Source organism: Clytia hemisphaerica, unplaced genomic scaffold (genome assembly GCF_902728285.1).
Source record: "Clytia hemisphaerica strain Z4C2 unplaced genomic scaffold, Clytia hemisphaerica genome assembly, whole genome shotgun sequence".
NCBI classification, from domain to species: domain Eukaryota; kingdom Metazoa; phylum Cnidaria; class Hydrozoa; order Leptothecata; family Clytiidae; genus Clytia; species Clytia hemisphaerica.
The window spans coordinates 188,357-207,123 of NW_027103918.1; the positions used below are offsets into that span (position 1 = coordinate 188,357).

The window sequence follows — 18,767 nt, forward strand, 5'->3', positions numbered from 1 at the left end:
ATCCTTAACTTTCATTTCTTGACTAATTCATAGAGCACTGCAAAACTGAACGATTTTTTTTTCGAAAACCATAACTCGTTTCTATAACTCGGCCTAAATTTCCCAAACCAGGAAAAGACTTTTTATGAAGATCATGTTTGAGAATTTTAATTCATTCTCGAGAATTTTTTTGTTTGTATGAAAATGTCTTTTCAGAAGTGCGTCATGTCTATTGAGCCTTCTGGCTCATCGAGCCTTGACAGTTCCAGCTCACAAATTCTATAAGAACTGGAAGTGTCTTGTAAGCCTTTACAGGAGCCATCGTAATTTTGAATATGGGCAAACCCTTTTAAACCTTTTTTAACTCGAGTACGGTTTCTTCGAGCTAATGTAATCCGCCCTCTACCGTACAAATTTAAATATTTCTGATAAAAATTCAAATTTCCGGATGATAATTTGAGAGACGACCCAAGCTGGACTACAGGCTATGAATGGAAAAGTCTTTCGCTGATCAATGGGTCAGTGACCCAGGGTTACTCGGTTTTGTCTTATTTTAAAGTCGTTGTACCTCAACACTGCCTTAAATTTCTTCACTTTTAAGCTTCTGTTTAATATAATGTTAAACGAATTTTTGTTGGAAAGATAGCCGTGTAATACGGTAGAATTAATATTACGAGTGGTCTTTTAAGCACTATACCAGAATCATAACATCTTGGTGATAACCCATGCTGTTTGGCAAATTCGAAAAAAAAGAAGTTTTTATTACCTATCCTAGCCACACCATTTAAAACACCCCCTCACCCCCATGCAACACTAACGACGCAAACAAAAAAAACGCGGGAAAAAAGTTCATTAGGGAAATTCCCATAATTTTCTCGACGGTGGAGTGCTCACTTCTGGTCTCCTTCCCCCGATTTCTGAAACCATTTTGAACTTCCATCAAAACAAACTTTGGCTGACAGCTAGCAGGAGATTTTCAATTTGGATTTAAAAATGTTCAGTCTGTGGTTAAAGTTGAATGTTTTTGTAATTACAGCTTATGCAGAAAAGTGCAAAGGGTACCTTAAAATCAGTTGAGAGGGAAGTGTTTTTTGACCTGACACGACATGTGCAATGAAACATTTTTTTGCTTTTTTTTTATCTGATACTGTTACTTTATGTTTTGGTGTAACAATTATATATAAGCTTTTTGTTTTGATGTTAAGTCCTTCCATGTTTCTACTGTCATACATCATACTGTTATCTCTTATTTATTTTCATCTGATTTTATATTTTGTAGAAATAAAAAAAGGAAACCAGAATTAGAATTTAGAAATTCCAATGACTTCTATTATGACATGATGCTATAATATATTTTATATGATTGACAATTGATTAATTATATCACCAAGACAAAACAATGATTGTTCCTGGTGGCTTTCAATTTGATGATTTAGAAAACATAAATGGCAGTTCATCAGATGATGATAGTAAAGGGAGGCTTTCTCAACGTTCAGATGCATCCAACATATCAAACTTTTCCACAGATTCTGCATCTTCTACGAAATCTGCATTGATGGAAGCTAGACCAAAATTTTGTAATGTACCAAAAATCCCACAGGCTTATATTCAAGATGATTCTGTTAATTCAAGCAGTATCAAACAAAAAGAGATGGTGATGAATGAAATTAAACGTAAAGTTTTTAGCAGTGATTCTGAACGTGAAAATGATTTGAATGATAGCATTGATGGAATTGAATTTGGAAAAACTCCACCCAGAGAATCAAGAAGAAATAAGCAGAAGTACAAAGTTAAGTTTAATAATCAGCAGCAGTTCAATGTAAAAAAGCCAATGAAAAAGACTTTCAACAAAAATGGTTCGAATCCTGCTAATAATTTCAATTCAAATCAACATCACTGGCAAAGGCAACGATCTGATGAGCGTAGAGAAAAGCAAATCGACAAATTTGATAACCAAATGCAAGAGTGTAACGAATTTGTACCAAGATCCACAAAACTTGTTAGAGTTAATTCCACAAAAAGTTTGAAGAGTATTGCACAGCAAAGAACTTTAAATGCATTCTCACAACAAAGTGACAATCAAGGCTCTAAAAAGTTCATGTCTTCGGCTGTAAAATTTGCGACCAAAAAAATGATGTCTGACTCCAAAAGTAAGGCATCTAGTAGACAGCATTTCCACAAGTCCTTTTCCCTGCTTGTAAATCTTGGTGGACGGTTAAGCTCACAACATCAACACCATGAAGATGAAATTGAAGAAGATAACTTTCAGGTATCATTTAGTTTTTATCTATCCATCCCTAAAAGTTTATCGCAATCATTCTGATATTGATTACTCGGATACTGATTTGAATCCCCACTGGCTGAAAAAATCCTACTGGGTCTGTGAGAAGGGGGCCTTTGAATGGAAACTCAGAATGAAGGCAGACATTTTGTAATTGCACGAAGGTAATAAAAAATGGAGAGTCAATGATTTTTACTATATTCTGACTTATCTTTGGAAGCAAACAGCTGTTTGGTTGCTTTCAGAAGCAGTGTACTCATAGGAATATTTTAGATGACAGAATATGAATGAAAAGGCATTGCATTTTTAACAAGTATATTGTATTGAAAGATAATAGCCTCGCCATGAAAAATTGAGAAAACTTGCTAAATCACAATACCTCAACATCCCTGCTCATAAAACTATGTACCGTAAGTTGGTCTAATATTGACATCCCTCGTCTAATTCCGACACCCGCCTTCTTTAGAGAAAGGAATAATATAAAAGCTTGAATATCACTGATTGAAAAAGGATTATCCCTCTCTGAGCATTAAGCAAAGTTTCAACCTTTCTATAAATTTCAGCTGACATTAGACCAAGTTACAGTATAGATTTAAAAAAGAATTACATGTTACAATTAGGAACCTTGTATTGATCATTTTGTCGGATTTGCAAACCGCTGCCCAGATTTAGACCTGAAGATTTTAAGAGAAGAAACTTTTAAAGAAAATGTGATGAAAATATCAACATTCACAAAATGTTGACCCGAAAATGTATACTTTTGAAGCTACTCTAATTATTTAAGCCTTACAGTTGACACTACTTCAAGCCAAATTTTAATAAGGATTTTAAGCAAAATTAATTTTTTTTAAAAAATCAGGAGAACAGCTCAAATAAATTAATGTTTTTTGGTTCCACTGATGTATCAAAGGAAAGCCATTTTGAATAGATTTATAAAATATTTGAACGAACATTTAGGTAATTACTGTGACATTTTCTCTCCATCTACCTTTATTACTTTCATGGCAATTGCTAAATCATGCATTGTAAATTCCACAAACCCTGAGTTATTAATATTTTTAATTTTCTGGTCAAAAAATGATAAAGAAGACTTTTTTTAAACAAAATTATGGATGGTGGATTTCGTAACCTGTTCTTCAAAAGGGCCAAAAATGCTATTTATAGCATATAGCTTATAAGCGCAATAATGGATGGACTTGATTTGATAAAAAAAATTGATAAAAAAATTTCTCAAAGCCTTAAAGTCAAACCATTCTAAAGAATGTAAACAAGTAAACCTTCAAATTTTCAGGTTGAATATCATGAATTTCTCTGGCTCCAGTTACAAGCATACCATTCAGCAAGGACACTTGAAGAGCAAGACAATTATCTGGAAGAAGCACGTAAAGGAGTTGACAAAATACTTGATGACATCATCAATTTTCGTTTTGATGCTAAGAAAGGTAGTTGTCCTGATATTTGCACTCTAGATGACCCTGGCTTCAGCCATGCAAAAGAAAGTACTTTTTCTTTAGCCAATGAGGATAGTGATGATGGGGAATTCCTTTCTTTCAAAACGTCATTTGATGCAGATCATTTAACCTCATCTCCAAGAAATGAAACAGTTGACATTCCAAAGGAAGAGTCTAATGAAATGCAATCTTTACAAGAAAGACTAGATAATGCACTAATTGACCAGGAAGAAAAGCCAACAGAACAAGTTGTTTCCAAAAATGAATCCACCAATGATACTGGCAATTCAGTAGCTGATACCTCACAAGGTTTCAATCTTCTTGGGCAAAGAAAAGAAAAGATTGCTGCCATTCACGAGATAGCTGCACTCCTTCAAAAAGTTGAAGGTGTTGAATCACTGTATCCAAATACAAAAGCCTTGATGGAAGCTCATCCAAAATATAAAGATATACGGTTTGTGCGTAACATGGAGTCTTTGTTGTTTTGGTTGAATGTTTCAAAAGATTTGTATCACCAATTGAATGTTTTGGCTGATTGGATTGAGATTGAACCAGATGACGTGCTAAATTTCAAGGACTGGTTTGATTGTGGACTAGGTTTGTAATTGGTTGATTATAAATTGCTATTGAGCTGTTTTCTTTTAAATGTGATGATTTGGATTAAAAATGGAAATCTTGACTATTGGAAATACTTTTTTGTATCTTCATCCATAAGTTTTCATTGATCATCTGTTTTTGTTTTTACCTTTAGATTTACAATGTTTGAAGACTAAAAAATCATACAAAACAGCTCACAAGATTGCCACAGCTGACATGCTGGAAAGTTCAGTCAATCTGCCCTCGCTTCTCAGTAATGTTGCATTACGGAGAAGCAAAAGAGAAAAACGCAAACGTATATCACAGCAACGTTTCTCAGTCATCGAAAAAACATCAACCTCACGATACAGAGAGTTTGTTGAGCGAAATATTAGAGAAAATGGTCTTCTTTTCATCATGAAGAGAGTTCGAGAAATCCTCTACATTCCTCTTAAGAAAGCCAAATTCTGTATTGATGATCCAACTGTAAATTCAACAAAATTCTCCAGAGCTTTTGAAATTCAATTTGGCAACCAACTGAACAAAATGTTGGGTGTCTTCCTCAAACTAAATGACACAAAGATGGCAAACTTTATCAATGACATTGAAAAAGAAGCAAAGCAGTTTAATAAATATGCTCAATATGGCAAATGTTTCCAAGATATGAATTTACCAACCTTTGTTGATATATTCAGTTTCATGGTCCTGATTCCCTTTGATGTTGTCCATGAGAGTATACGATTTCGTATTGATTACAAACCAAAAGTTCAGCCTTCACATCTGAGTATACGACAGGTTGGTGTTCTTACTCTTTCTCTCTTACCATACAACTTGTAATTGTCATTCATTCTCCTTTATCTCTACTTTCCCTCGCAGATACACAATGCTATATTTAGAAAAAAAAGGAGGAATTTAATGTTTCAACCCAGTAGCTGATTAATTATTATTTTAGCTAATCCTTGAGTGCAAAGAAGTTGTAGCAGGTGGCATAATTGCGCTACATCATTTTCGAGAGATGACTACAATCATCCCAGATGCTACCAAAGCTAAATTGGCGGATCGCAAAAATGAATTTGATGATGATTTGAAATCCGTTTTAAATGTAAGTTGATTGTACCCAACATTCACCAGTTGTTTTTTATTAAAAGCTTTTGATGCTATCAAGGATTGTAAATTCAATAAAAAAACGGCTGAAAAATTGTAAAAATACTATAATTCAGCTATGTAGTTCTTGGTAATAATTAATTCTCATACTGTATTAAACCATAATCATTTTAGGTGTACTTTGAGTATCTTCAAACTTCCTTTCATCTGATGCAAAAATCAAAACAAGCCAGTTTCAGTTTGAAGAATATTGCAGAAGAAGAATGGGACTTTGCGAAAGAAATTTGTCCATACATCAGTGGTGCTGAGGCTAGAGCTGGCTTCAAGTTTTGGTAATATACATTTCCAATCCTTTTTTTACTTTTATTCAGGTGCACTATTAATCACTAAAGAGTTTGCTTACTTTCAACAAACTTTGACATTTTATAATCTTCTTGAATATGATTGAATGCTCAAATGTATATTCTTAGTCTCAAGGGATTCAAAGAGGATACGCTTTACTAAGACTTACTTCTCTTTATTTCTTAGTTGTCTAAGCTCTGATCTTTTGAAGTCAACTGAGCATTATTTGGAATCCTCCATGGAAGAGTGCTCTGAAAAGTACAGCCCTGCTGACGAAGAGAACCTCCAAAGACATAAATTGCTTGGTGTCTCCAGAGAATATAAACACATCTTCAAAGAATTACGTGGTAGAGCTTCCAAAGCCCTGGCGTTTGCAAGGATGTTACATAAAGATCTAGGAATTTCTAATAAATATAAGCTGCATTGTTCAACAGACACATTGTTCAAAATGTTGAAAGACTCAAAGCATTTCAAGGTATGTTTGATATTTGTTTTGTTTTTACTTTACGTTTTTTGCTCATTTGAAATTGACAACAGTAGGACACTCAGGGGGGGGGGGGTCTTGCAGTTACTCCTTGACACTATGTGGAGTAACTGCAATTTTGGACATTTTCTACAGACACCACCACCCTTGCAGTTATTCCATAGTGTACTAACTGATTTTACCCTCAAAATTGGTGTATACCACCCCCAAAAATGCCAAATTTGGCAATTTTTTCACTGAATTCCTCATTTTTGATACCATTTTACTGGGTACGTCTTATTAACGACCGTTCAAGAGTTAAATATCTCAATCATTTTCCAATTTTGTTAAAATATCTTTCATGCCTTGATTGAAGAAAAAATTTTGTGATTTTTTTTTACTTTTGAAAAAAATGTTTTGAATTTTTTTGCTTCTGGAATTTTTAAAAACCTAAAATTTTAAGTTAAAAAATTGAAAAATTTGCTCACTTAGTACACCATATCCTACCAAAATCGACAATTTTGGGCTTAGGCACCACCCATGTTGCAGTTAGTCCACTGGTGGAGTAACTGTTTTCCCAAATTTTGGTTTATATACCACCACGGTAGTAATTGTCATAGTGTTTATATAATAACTGCATGACCCCCCCCCCCCCCCCCTGGGACACTACGCATTTTGTTTTACTCGTCAGCACTGTAAACTGTAGTTTGTATTATCAAATTATCAAATCAAGAACTGTTTAAAGGTTTTATTTTCACATAAGTGTTCCTGTTTCATACCAGGCACATTATTTCATATCAGGACAGTGTCTGCCTATTGTTATATTATGCTGATATGAGCAAAAGAATGTTTTTCTTTTCAATCCTAAGTGAAAAAGCTTGTGAATTAAAAATGATGAATAAGCAAACTATATCACTCTTATTTCAAAACAAAACCTTTAAACTATCTTTACAGGTTGATTATCATGGGATGAACGTTGGGTTTTGGGTTTTTGTGACCGAAGAAGGTGCTAAAGATGAAAGGTAACTGCTTTCCTATAAACATTGTCATGTTCATTTCCCAACCTTTTCTTTTAAAAGTTTAATAAACAGACACATTTGCAATTGATTGACTATCTTTGTCCTCTAACCCAGTAAATTCAACTTGATCTTGTAATTTCTGTTTTCTTATCTTTTCTTAGCTTCTCAACCAAACTATTGAATTTGACTTTCGGTATTCCTGATCATGACAATTCACTCGGTCGTGGATATGTTTTGTTGGTACCAAAGAAATCGAAGGAAAAATGTTTATGGATCGGTAGAAGAATGAGTATTGAATATACAAGTGAAGTTGCTCTTGCATTGTCCTACATTGATCAAGTATGTTTAACTTCGTGTCTCTAAAACTGCACAAAATATCTGTATTATAAAAACGCTCAAAAGCACAGCAACAATGATAATTCTACCCATTACTGGGAAAAGTTGGACCTATGGCCGTAAAGGCCTAATCACTTCAAAGAGTTATGACCCTATGTAAAGCCATCAAAAAAACTTTTGAAAAAAAATTTTGGAATATTTACGAAATTATAGCATAAAACTGCATAAAATTGTCTACCTTCATTTTTTTACTTTTTAACACTTAATTTATATGAATTCATATTTGTCACTCCTCTGAAAGTCGTGGCTTTTCAATCAAGCTTCCGGCCTAAAAAAAGAACCAGATTTAAATGACAACACTTCTATGAAATATGATAAAATTATTAATTTTCATTTTAAAAGGTTGAGTATGTGACAGTAATAAGTAACAACTTGTACAATCTCAACACGCAATGTAAAAGGTTTGAACAGCGATTGAATCCTGGTGCAGTTTCTCTTATCGTTGAACGCACGTCGAGCCATATGGAAATCGAGAAAGCACTCAATGAATTAAAGGTTTGTTCTGTTGATTGTCATTCTGATATGTGGTTTTCTTAGTTCTTAACATGGTTTTCTACCTTGGCTACAAATTTATCCTGTCTAAAGTACTATTGAATTTTTCTGTTTCAATTTAATCTTTTTGGGGAAGGATGGGCTGTACACATTCTGCCATTGGCCTCATTTCTGCAGCTGGTATATCGTGTTTTTTGTTTTGTTGGAAAGTTACCCAAATAAATGAACAGTCTTTTAATATTATTTAGGAGTCGACCTATAAATTGGCTAAATCCATTGTGACGTCTACTCAAATTATGTATGATAACCTCTGCAGTAATCAATCCATTGAATTAGATGAAGCAGATTTAAATTCAGCGCACAAAAGTTGTATAGAAACTATGCACTCGTCTTTCGCTGTTGGTTTTGAGGTATAGTTCTATTTTTCATCTGTCGTTCTCTCGTGTATAATGATAACTTTGTTGGTGAAAGGGTTTAAACTCTCCCAGTATTCAAGTATTTAAACTACTGTAGATAAAGGAAGCACAAGGCCCTGACAAACTCAAATACAATTCATTTCTGTGGCAGGGTTTTTAGGTTATATTGTGTATTTATTCATCGAGGTCTGTTTGACTTTTCCATTGATTCAGAAATAAGATGCACTTAACTTTTTCTGGCTTTAGATATAGTGTATCGATAGCCAATCAAATTTCTATTCTTTTCAGTATCTTCGTGAGTTGGCACGAATGGTGGGCAAAGGTCACGGTAGTCATAAGAAACGGATATCGCATTTCTTTGTAACCGTCTCCCGATTGTGGATCCAATTTGTGTTGACCAAAACTGAACAAGGTCGTGGTACTAAGCCAAGGTTTGCATATGTAATATCTTTTTTAACTTTTTAAGAGGTACTTTGAATGTTCCACGATTTGAAAATGATCCAACCTCACTAACCTTAATAAACCCCGGACCAAACTATATCTGCCATCTTTGGTCAGAATATTTTTGAAAGTTGTACCCGCAAAGAAGTCATTACAAGTAGTGTTGAAACCTTGCCTAGAGACAAACGGCACTACATCACTAGTGTGCAGGCGAAATTAAATCTAGCGCTCTCGATGCGGGTATTACTGATATAAAAAATCCGACTAAGATATGAGAAGATGCCTCCAGGGTCTATAAAACTCAGTTCATTATAAGAAGATAAATGAATTCTCATAGTAAAGCAAACGCGAGAATTTTTCTCACATTACATTTCTTCCCTTTTTTTAGATGGGCAATTCCAGGACTTGAGTTTTTGGTGGCTACCATTGATCCAAGTCACACAGAGCCAATGGAAGAAAGTGTTTTCCTGGTAAGACTAGGGTGTAATATATGTAATATGAAATTAAATATTGATAAAATCATAAAATTCAAAATTAATTATCAAACCTTCTAATAATTTTATAAATGTTCTAGAATCTACAAGAAGAAATGCAGAAATGTGTCAAACACATCATTGGAAGAGCAGAGTCAAGGTCCAAACGTAAATTAAAAGGTAAAATCTCAGCCTCTTTTAAAGCAAACTTATTGTAATATAAATGATGGAACTTCAAAGTTTAAACGTTAGGAATTGTATTTGTGGAAACTGGAAACTTGATTTGAAGTCTTGTTTTCAAAAGCGAGAGAGTGACATAATATATTTTTCTACCATTTTTTGATATTTCATCAATAACAGCGGACAAGAGAAGCAGTAGCCCGTTCACAGTGTACAGAAGTCGAAGTGTTCCTGCATCACAACTGAAGGACGGATCACAAAGTTTGGAGAATATCATTTCACCTAGCAACGATACTATCAATGTCCGAAATTCTTTTCCTGGTGAATTCGTGAGGAGTGTTCGGACGGATACCACCTTATCGGACACAAGCGCTGATCGAATTTCAACTCTGTCTAATGTGTCTTCAGGTGATTTCCCCTTCCCAATTTCAAAAAGAGCCATTATTGAGCCTTTATTTTCTCTCTCAGAAGCTATCTTACTTTCAACGATGTTTAGTATGCATACTGGACTGTTTTGCTTTGGTTTTAAGAATTTTCATTTAAAGTGAATCATGTAATAAAGTTATATACTGCAAACACCAGGAAATGCAAAATCAGGACCACTAAAGTACTTAAAAAATTTTTTTAAATATCTTACGAGAGGCATAATTTCCTTATCTTATAGAAGGTGATACATTAGATTCTGTTGAGCAATCATTCCTGGATGGAGATGTTGAGCCTGTCAACGACCCACCAATGATCAGAATCCGAAATGCCATCCAAGAGATTGAGGAGAGAAGAACAGCTAAACTTCAACACATGCGTGTTATTGGAAATGTCACTTATAAGAAAGCCAACTTCGCCTCTGAACTTGTCCATAATGTACGCAAAGTTAACTTCAAATGGCAGCTGGGAAATAAGATTGGTAAGTTGAATAATTACTTGTCTACTTGTCGATTAACATACTTTTTTAAATGTTTACGATAGCTAGTTTATGTATTTGCACTGAAGTGGCTTGGAATAACCCGCAGTTTTGACCCGCAAAATCGAGTACGATAAATGTGCTGATTTACAGTCGTCTTCAGTCAGGGGGGTCGGTAGTAAAATCTCAGACATATATGAGTAGTAAAAGGATTTTTACGAGTTTTTACATACCACCACGCAGACTCTTGGAAGAGGTGTTTTTCTACCCTGGTAGTAAAAGTTTTTGAGACAATTTGTCATAAAGACCACCTATTTTTTGGTTGCTTTTCGGACTGATTTTACAAAAAAAGCTAAAAAATGAATATTTCTGTGACACATTTTTCACTTTGTGCAAAAATTAATGTTTTGCCTTTAATATTAAAGACTTTTTTTATATTGATAAAAAATCTCGAGAATTTTTTGTTTGCAACAAACAACTTTCCAACAGAAAATTTTTTCAAGTTGTAAAAATTTTCAGATTTTTTCAGAAAAGTCATCCCAAAAATTAAAAGAATTACAGAAATAGCTAAAATTTGCTAATTTTACCAGTTTTAACTACCCAGGTAGTAAAATTTTTTCAACATTTAACACATAGATACCACCCATTTTAGTATTACTACCCTGGGTAGTAAAAAATTTTTTCGATTTTTGGTCACACCACCACCGTGGTAAACGTCATGTCTGAGATTTTACTACCGACCCCCCCCCCCCCTGCTTCAGTTGATCAGGATCTAGACAAAATCAGAAGCTAACCGTCGCCGTCGTAATTTAACACGCATACATATAAACTCGCTAATATCTCATGGTGGTTTGAATGACTTTTTTGGAGCATCCTTGCACCATCTCTTTCATGGTCAAATAGGCTTCTTTTGGCTTGCCCAAGAAACCTAAATGACCACTTGATCTTTTACTATGTAGCGGCTCCAATATAATAAGTTGTAATTCAAGTCGATTTTCAATATAAATGGTTGCATAAATTAGATCAATTCCAGAAAAGATATTGATACGAGGTCAATAAAAAAGTCTCTTTTAAAAGTGCAAACTTGTAATGACTTGCAACCAAAATATAAACCTATCCTTATCCCATCGATTTTTCAGGTGAAGGTCAATTTGGGAAAGTGTATTCAGCCGTCAACCTTGATACTGGTGATTTGATGGCCGTCAAACAGGTTCCTTATCGCTTATTCATCTTTTATTATCTAACTTCATTCAAATACACGTTTTTAATAAGAACATGTGAAATCTTTGAAACCTTCGGTTGAGTTTTAAAGCTTAAAGAAGTTTCTTAAAATGTTCTTTGATTTACCCATGTTGTCAGTATTTTCGTGCAATTTTTTGAGAAATTTTGTGTTTCAGAGTCCATAAAAGCGTTATAATGATCTTAACTTGTTCTTAATAATTTGATCTTCTTTAATAGTTTTCTCTCATCAGATTTAAAAGGAGTAAGATGAAGAATTACAGATTTTCCACAATTAAATGTGACTGCTTCATCACTTCTCTAGGTGCGTTTCAACCCTCACGACTACGGGACAGTTCAAGAGATAGCAGACGAAATCACAAACATTCAAGGCTTACTGCACGATTCTCTCGTCAAATATTTTGGTGTTGAAATTCACAAAGTAAGGAAAAGCTATTAACCTGTCCTTTATCTGTCAACTCAACGGATTAGAATAGGTGGATTAAGAACTCATAGAAAACACTCCTCGTTAGGTTATCAAACTTTTTTACGAGTTTGCTAGCAATTAAAACTTGATAAGTTGTAAAAAAGTTGTAAAAAATCATTACTTTCAACATTTTCATTGGTCATTACGTATCACGTGGTACATTTTAAATAAGAAAATGCACTTTTTTAGCCCTTTCTATCCAATGCAGAAATCAGCCAAATAATTTGAAATTTATTTTCCTAATTCTAAATACAGTCTTCTTTCACCAGTATGCAACCCATTCGTGACCCATCGATAGTTTCTTAGTTACAGACCATACGTTAATTTTCACTTATCTGAAGATTGCCATGGACAAAAGATTAAAAATTTACATTAAAACGGGTCTAGCGTTTGTTGATGCTAAAACTTAAGTGCAGGATTTAAAATATTTGCAAAATCATCAAAATTGATCGAATCATAGGACAAATTCGTTTTCGAAACTGTATAAATTGGAAAATTGTTCTTATAAAACAATGAAAAAACTGTGCGTAGAGTCATTTACAGATTTTTCTTGTAACAATGAGAAGACAATGGATCTCTCTTGGGAGCAACGAGAGAAGTTAATCCACCTATTATAATCCGTTGGTCAACTCATCTTTGCGTTTGTCATAGCTAAAAAACCTGGCTACAAAATGCCGTTAATCGAATCCAATCTTTTTGATTTTTATGATGACGAAGGCTTTACCAATGAGTTTGGTCGCCAGGGGAGACCTAGCACAGATTTTTCTGTGCTTGTATTTCGATTGGTTTAGAAATCTCGAGAAAGCAATTATTTTAAGAGTGGTGACTTTTAGAAGTATTAATACACGCTTTTTTTTGTTATAAGAATACACTTTATAAAAATGTCCATGATGAAAATGGCCAAAAAATTAATCACCAATCATGGAATTTTGAATGCTAGTGCTAAACTAAAATTGCCATTTTAGAGCATTTTCGATTATAAATTGTCAATTACCCCCAAGACGCCAATTAAGGCTCACTTCTTTCACAAAAATGCCATTTTATGCTTGAGACGTATGTACTAAATGTTAAATCTAGTCTGAATTAGGATCCTAACCTATGAATGCTGTAAGAATATTTTAGGATGATTTTCCCAAAATAGTTAAGAATATCCATGATGAAATGGATTTACACCATTCTTATAAAAAAAGCGTGTAAGGATTTAGCTAGATTATAATTGTGTAATTTTTAATAACATTATTGCTATTGGAAGGAGTGTGAAGGTGTAATCTGGCTCTCTCGCCAACAGTAAAACAGAAAAGAGTCAGAATCAGATTATTTGGCTACGTTTAGTAAAGAAAGGATACTCCATAATAACCCCTCAAACTTTTGATACTAAAATAACCAAATCAATATCTTTAAATCATTTTATCTTAGAACGAAATGTTGATTTTCATGGAATATTGTGCTGATGGTACCATAGCTGAAGTAGCCAAAGTTGGTTTGCCAGAATCTTTGATTCGTGTGTATACATACCAAATCATCAAAGCCATCAATTTCCTTCATCAGTCTGGTGTTGTCCATCGAGATATTAAAGGTTATTTATTAAAAACTTTGCATCATTATCAATAAAAATTTATCAAAGATATCACTCAAAGAATCCTCTTCGGTCACAGAACTGAAAAATAACCTTACTCGAAGTTTTCGTGTCTATGATTATACGAAGCAACTTTTATTGAAAAGATGTAATTAATTATTTCCTATCTATATAGGAAATATTTGTTAAAACGGTAATTTTTCTTCTTCTCCTTCTTCTCCAATTCTAACGCTCGGTTTTGGTCAATTTCGTGAGTTTGTACATGAGTCTCTTTTTAAATCAAGCTCCTGCGGTAAAAACAGTAGGATGTTCTTTTTTCGAGGCGGAAGACGTCATTTCTTCGAGAAACATCTGTGATAAATATCCGTACAGCACTCTATTCTCCTTGTCGATCGGGCAACGTCCGCCGTTTCAGAAGTATATTGTTGATCGGACCATACTGCTTTGTTCTAACTGTCAAAACAAAGATGGCAGAAAATAGACAACAACTTCTGCTCTTTCGCTGGTTTATATGCTTTGATGAGTTGAATTGGATCGTGATTTTTGTACGATTGTCACAAGGAATGGTCGATAGTGAACTTTTCTTAATATTCCTTTCTGGATTTGATGTTTCGTTTACATTCTGTTGGTTTGGCTGGATTGAGAGAAGATACAATCTCTTGGTCTTGGAAAAACAGGACATTTTATAAACTTTCACACAAACTAACTTCAATTTTGTTTGTATATTTACATAAATCGTACGAAGGCAAGTGACTGTGAATAAATCTGACCATGTTATACCTGAAAAATTACATATATACTTGCAATGTGAAAAAAGTTTGCACCCAACGAATGCAATGGAATGCCGACAATGCAACAATGATGGTCGATGAACTGATTTTAGCTAAAAATTTAAACATGGAGCAAAATTGACTGGTTAATGATTGAATTTCCCTTGGTTTTTTTATCTACAACAATGAATTAACTGCCGGGGTTAGTGACAGTTAGTGAAAACTCGTTGCGGTTATAAATTTATGAAACACCATGGCCCCAATATGAAGAATGTTATGTTATACTTCTTAAAAGGTTTATTGCATTGAATATGGATGTAAATAATTTGAAATCACCTCACATGTACAATTAAAATTTTTCTTGAACTTGGAGATTTTCTTCCCGCGTGCATTTTAAAACGTGGAAAACTTTAGTTGTGAATTTAGAGATCTTTTGCAACTTGTGTTTTTTAAAACGTGGAAACTTTTGTCGTGAATTTGGAGATTTTCTTACCGTCAACTGCTCCAACTTGGGACTATCTGACAAAACATGGGACGGCAATTTGGCCACCATTTCACCGAACCTCCAAAGACATTTGATTTGAGTTAATGAACGGCGTATTAAAAAATGGCAAAATGATGGAGCGTTTGACGTCACTCGCGTGGCAAGTTACACACGCGTTATTTGTTAATCCCATCGGGCGATAGGCGGTTAGGCAGCGGGCGTTCTCTAATTCTCAAATCAACGCTATCAGTGAAAGTTATCGTGACATGTTATGAAAGGAAGTATGATCGATAAACTTGGTGGAGTTATCAAAACAAATTTGTTGTCAAAGAGATTTAACAAGTTAGTGAAAATACCGACCAGATATCAAACAGTCCTATGTTTCGACCAATCGTCCCAAGATAAAGCAGTTGACGGTATGTACATTTAAAACGTGAAAAACTTTTGTGATAAATTTGGAGATTTTCTTACACGTGCATTCAAAACGTGGAAAACTTTTGTCGTGAACTTGACATTTTCTTCCACATGCATTTAAAAAATGAAGAAAACTCAAGTGATTTCCTGGCATGACAATTTATTTTATTTTCTGACATTTTTTTGGAAATTTTGATTGTTTCTAAGTATGTGACATTTTTTGCTCTTGCAGCATGCTTTTGGAAATCATAAAATGGCTTCTGTTAAGGGAATTTTTTCCTATCGACATTCTCTCAGATTATGAAATGTTTCCCAGTATATAAAAATGAGATTTTTTCTTTTTTTGCATTCTGTCGGAAAAAATGAAATTGTTTCCCGGTTTTAAAAGATTTTTACTTTTAGCACGTACTGTACATTATTTCAAAAAACTCAAAACGTTACTTTAAATTTTTACATTTTTGACAATATTTTATATATGAAAAAAGTATAATGTAAAATATTTCATCTCATTTTGAAAATATATAAAATTCTCTTTGGTTTTCTTACTGTGAAATATTCTCCTTTTTGTCATTCTTTCATTTTAAATATTTGCCCTTTTTGGCTATATATATAATATTTCTGGAAATCAGCACTTAAAATAATAATCATATAATCAGGTCTTTTGATGTGTTCAACAACACTCTGCTTGGTGGTGCGACGCCGGGTGACCGCTAGTATAATACTAAAATCCATTTAAAGTCCACCTAACGAAAATTAAAGTTCCAGCCAATTTGATTACTGCATCGTTGTTCTCAGTCGGGTTCAGCTTGATTATATTCCGTGATCCGTAGCTTTGAACCTACAGTCACCTTATGAATAATCCTGTAAACACTGGCAATAACATAAATGAAATTTTGAAATTCTTAGGGACTTGTGTTGCTTGATGTTATCTTAGATTCAAAGCACTTTGAAATTTTTTGAGGACATCAATTATTATTTTAACATTTGTAAAGGAAATATTTATCCGCATCTTTGCGGCTCTTGTTTGCTATAAGCATCCTTTTTGGTCATATAACTGAAAAGATCTCTTACTCGAAGTTTTCGTGACTTTTGAGTAAAAGACTTTGCTTGGAAAACAAAACCACTGTATTCAATCTGTCTTTCTCATCCTGTAGGTGCCAACATTTTTCTATCATCAAGTGGTTTGATCAAGATCGGAGATTTCGGATCAGCAGTTAAACTGAAAGATCCGATGTGTACTACCCAAGGAGAAGTTTTCAACACTCGTGGAACTGCCGGTAGGATTTCACTCTCAACAACTTTACAATTACATCTTGAATTTTACTATAATTTCGCTATTGGATCAGTAAAGATTTGTCTCCTTCTCCTTTTTTATTCATCCCTATGACTGATGTGTTATTACGATAAAACACCTTAGTAAAATATGATTAGCTTACTGTACGAACTTTCTCTCGTTGACAGCTTTTATGGCACCTGAGGTCATCACTTTAGACAAAGGGCGTGGTTATGGTCGAGCAGCTGATATCTGGAGTTTAGGTTGTGTTGTGATCGAAATGAGCACAGGGAAAGTATGCAGTTTTTGATTTCCAAATTCCTTTGTAATTCTACAGTCTCTTTAAGCTCGAACCTCTATAACTCGAACGCCTTCTTAATTCGAAAATCTCCTTAATTCGAACGTCTCCTTAATTCGAACGTCTCCTTATTTCGAACGTCTCCTTAATTCGAACGTCTCCTTATTTCGAACGTCTCCTTAATTCGAACGTCTCCTTACTTCGACCGTCTTCTTAAATCGAACATCTCCTCAACTCGAACAAGCTTCATAGTCCCTTCAGAAATTTCATTAACTCGAGAAAGTGTGTGTTCCCCGTGAGTGTTAGAGTTATGGGGTGTCCACTGTATAAAAATATTTCGTAGATTTCCTCCTTTCACATCCTTTAGTTCTTTGTATTCTATCTGAAAACAATCCGGTTCGTTCACCTTTTTTGTTTCCCATCTTAGCAACCATGGTACGAATGTGACAACATATACGCCATCATGTATCGCGTTGGTGATGGGAACCACCCTCCAATACCTGACCGCCTTAGTGAAGAAGGGCGGGATTTCTTGGAGTGTTGTTTTATTCATGATCAGAACTACCGGTGGACAGCCAACATGTTAGAAGATCACGCCTTTGTGAAGGTTAAGAAATGAATAGCCATGAGGTATAATTTCTTTGCTTCTACTTGGTCAGTCAACGCAAACTAATAGCGATATTTTGATGCTTCATGTTTAACAATGACTTTTACCTTGTTTTTAATAGAGTGACCTTTCTAGAACATACCTTCCTATCCATTCGCTTGTATTGCAAGAGGAACTCGAGAATGAGCATCCAGTATATTGGAGACATCAAGAGAGCGCGTGGATATTGAATTCTGATAACTCTTAAAAAGAAATAATTCAGTGAGATTTGCTATATAAGTTATTATGTTGAGTGTTTGTAGAGAAGTGGTATGTCCTTAATGACTGGATTTCTCTGCTGGAAAGATTTATAAATGTGATTTTGACGAAATGAATAAACGAATGGATAGGAGTAAATGCGTCATGCAATACTTTCATATTAAAGAATGAATGAATGAATGAATGAATGATAAATCACTTATAGATAAATTTTAAACTCCTAATGATCATTTGCTGTTAATATTTTTTGATTAATTTTATTGTATTGATAATTTTTTTATCTAAAATCCTTCGATCAAGATTTTGATTTTGGCTACCATTAAGATATCATACAGATTTACGAAATTTTAATCACACAGCAGTTTTGTTTAAATTGCTTTTTTTCATTCCTGTACAATACACCCTTAGATTATTTTTATATTATGCTGTGTATATTGTAGTTATAATTGTAGATAGGGTATTCAAATAGTGTATTTTTATACTCATAAACCTCTCACTCTTTTCTTTTCTTACAAGCCATTATTTCATTTTATTGTATGTTTTTATCTTCTTCTTTTTCATATTTATCACTATTTATTCTATTTCTTCGACACTTTTAAAGCGTTTCTTTTAGACCGCGTTTCATCACCATCAGTGCGCCTTGTGCGCATTGAGAGAAATTTGAGCATAGCTCCTTCGCTTCTATATTTTCTCGATGAACCAGATCTTGTTCGAATGAACGAGACCAAATTCATAATTCATTATTAAGAAAACTATTAGTGGTCTTGATGGTACAGGAATAAGTCGTAATGGTCTGTTTTGTTATTCATTAACTTGAAAAGTGAAGATTTCTCCATCTTTCCTGATTTTTCTTAAAATTAGAAAGGAT

General features: G+C 34.0%; 1 protein-coding gene across 1 annotated transcript; it reads left to right on the forward strand.

Moving 5' to 3' along the window:
* Window positions 1-1,295: 1,295 nt before the first annotated feature.
* On the forward strand, window positions 1,296-17,898 carry LOC136809582 (mitogen-activated protein kinase kinase kinase 4-like). Its single transcript, XM_067066119.1, has 22 exons — window positions 1,296-2,248; window positions 3,552-4,308; window positions 4,463-5,082; window positions 5,240-5,389; window positions 5,566-5,723; window positions 5,920-6,208; window positions 7,151-7,218; window positions 7,377-7,554; window positions 7,954-8,106; window positions 8,352-8,513; window positions 8,808-8,950; window positions 9,349-9,430; window positions 9,535-9,613; window positions 9,794-10,021; window positions 10,278-10,517; window positions 11,654-11,724; window positions 12,058-12,174; window positions 13,636-13,795; window positions 16,618-16,740; window positions 16,925-17,031; window positions 17,462-17,664; window positions 17,763-17,898. The coding sequence occupies exons 1-21, from the start codon at window positions 1,379-1,381 to the stop codon at window positions 17,651-17,653; spliced, it is 4,947 nt and encodes a 1,648-aa protein (XP_066922220.1). The 5' UTR covers window positions 1,296-1,378; the 3' UTR covers window positions 17,654-17,664; window positions 17,763-17,898.
* Window positions 17,899-18,767: the final 869 nt, after the last annotated feature.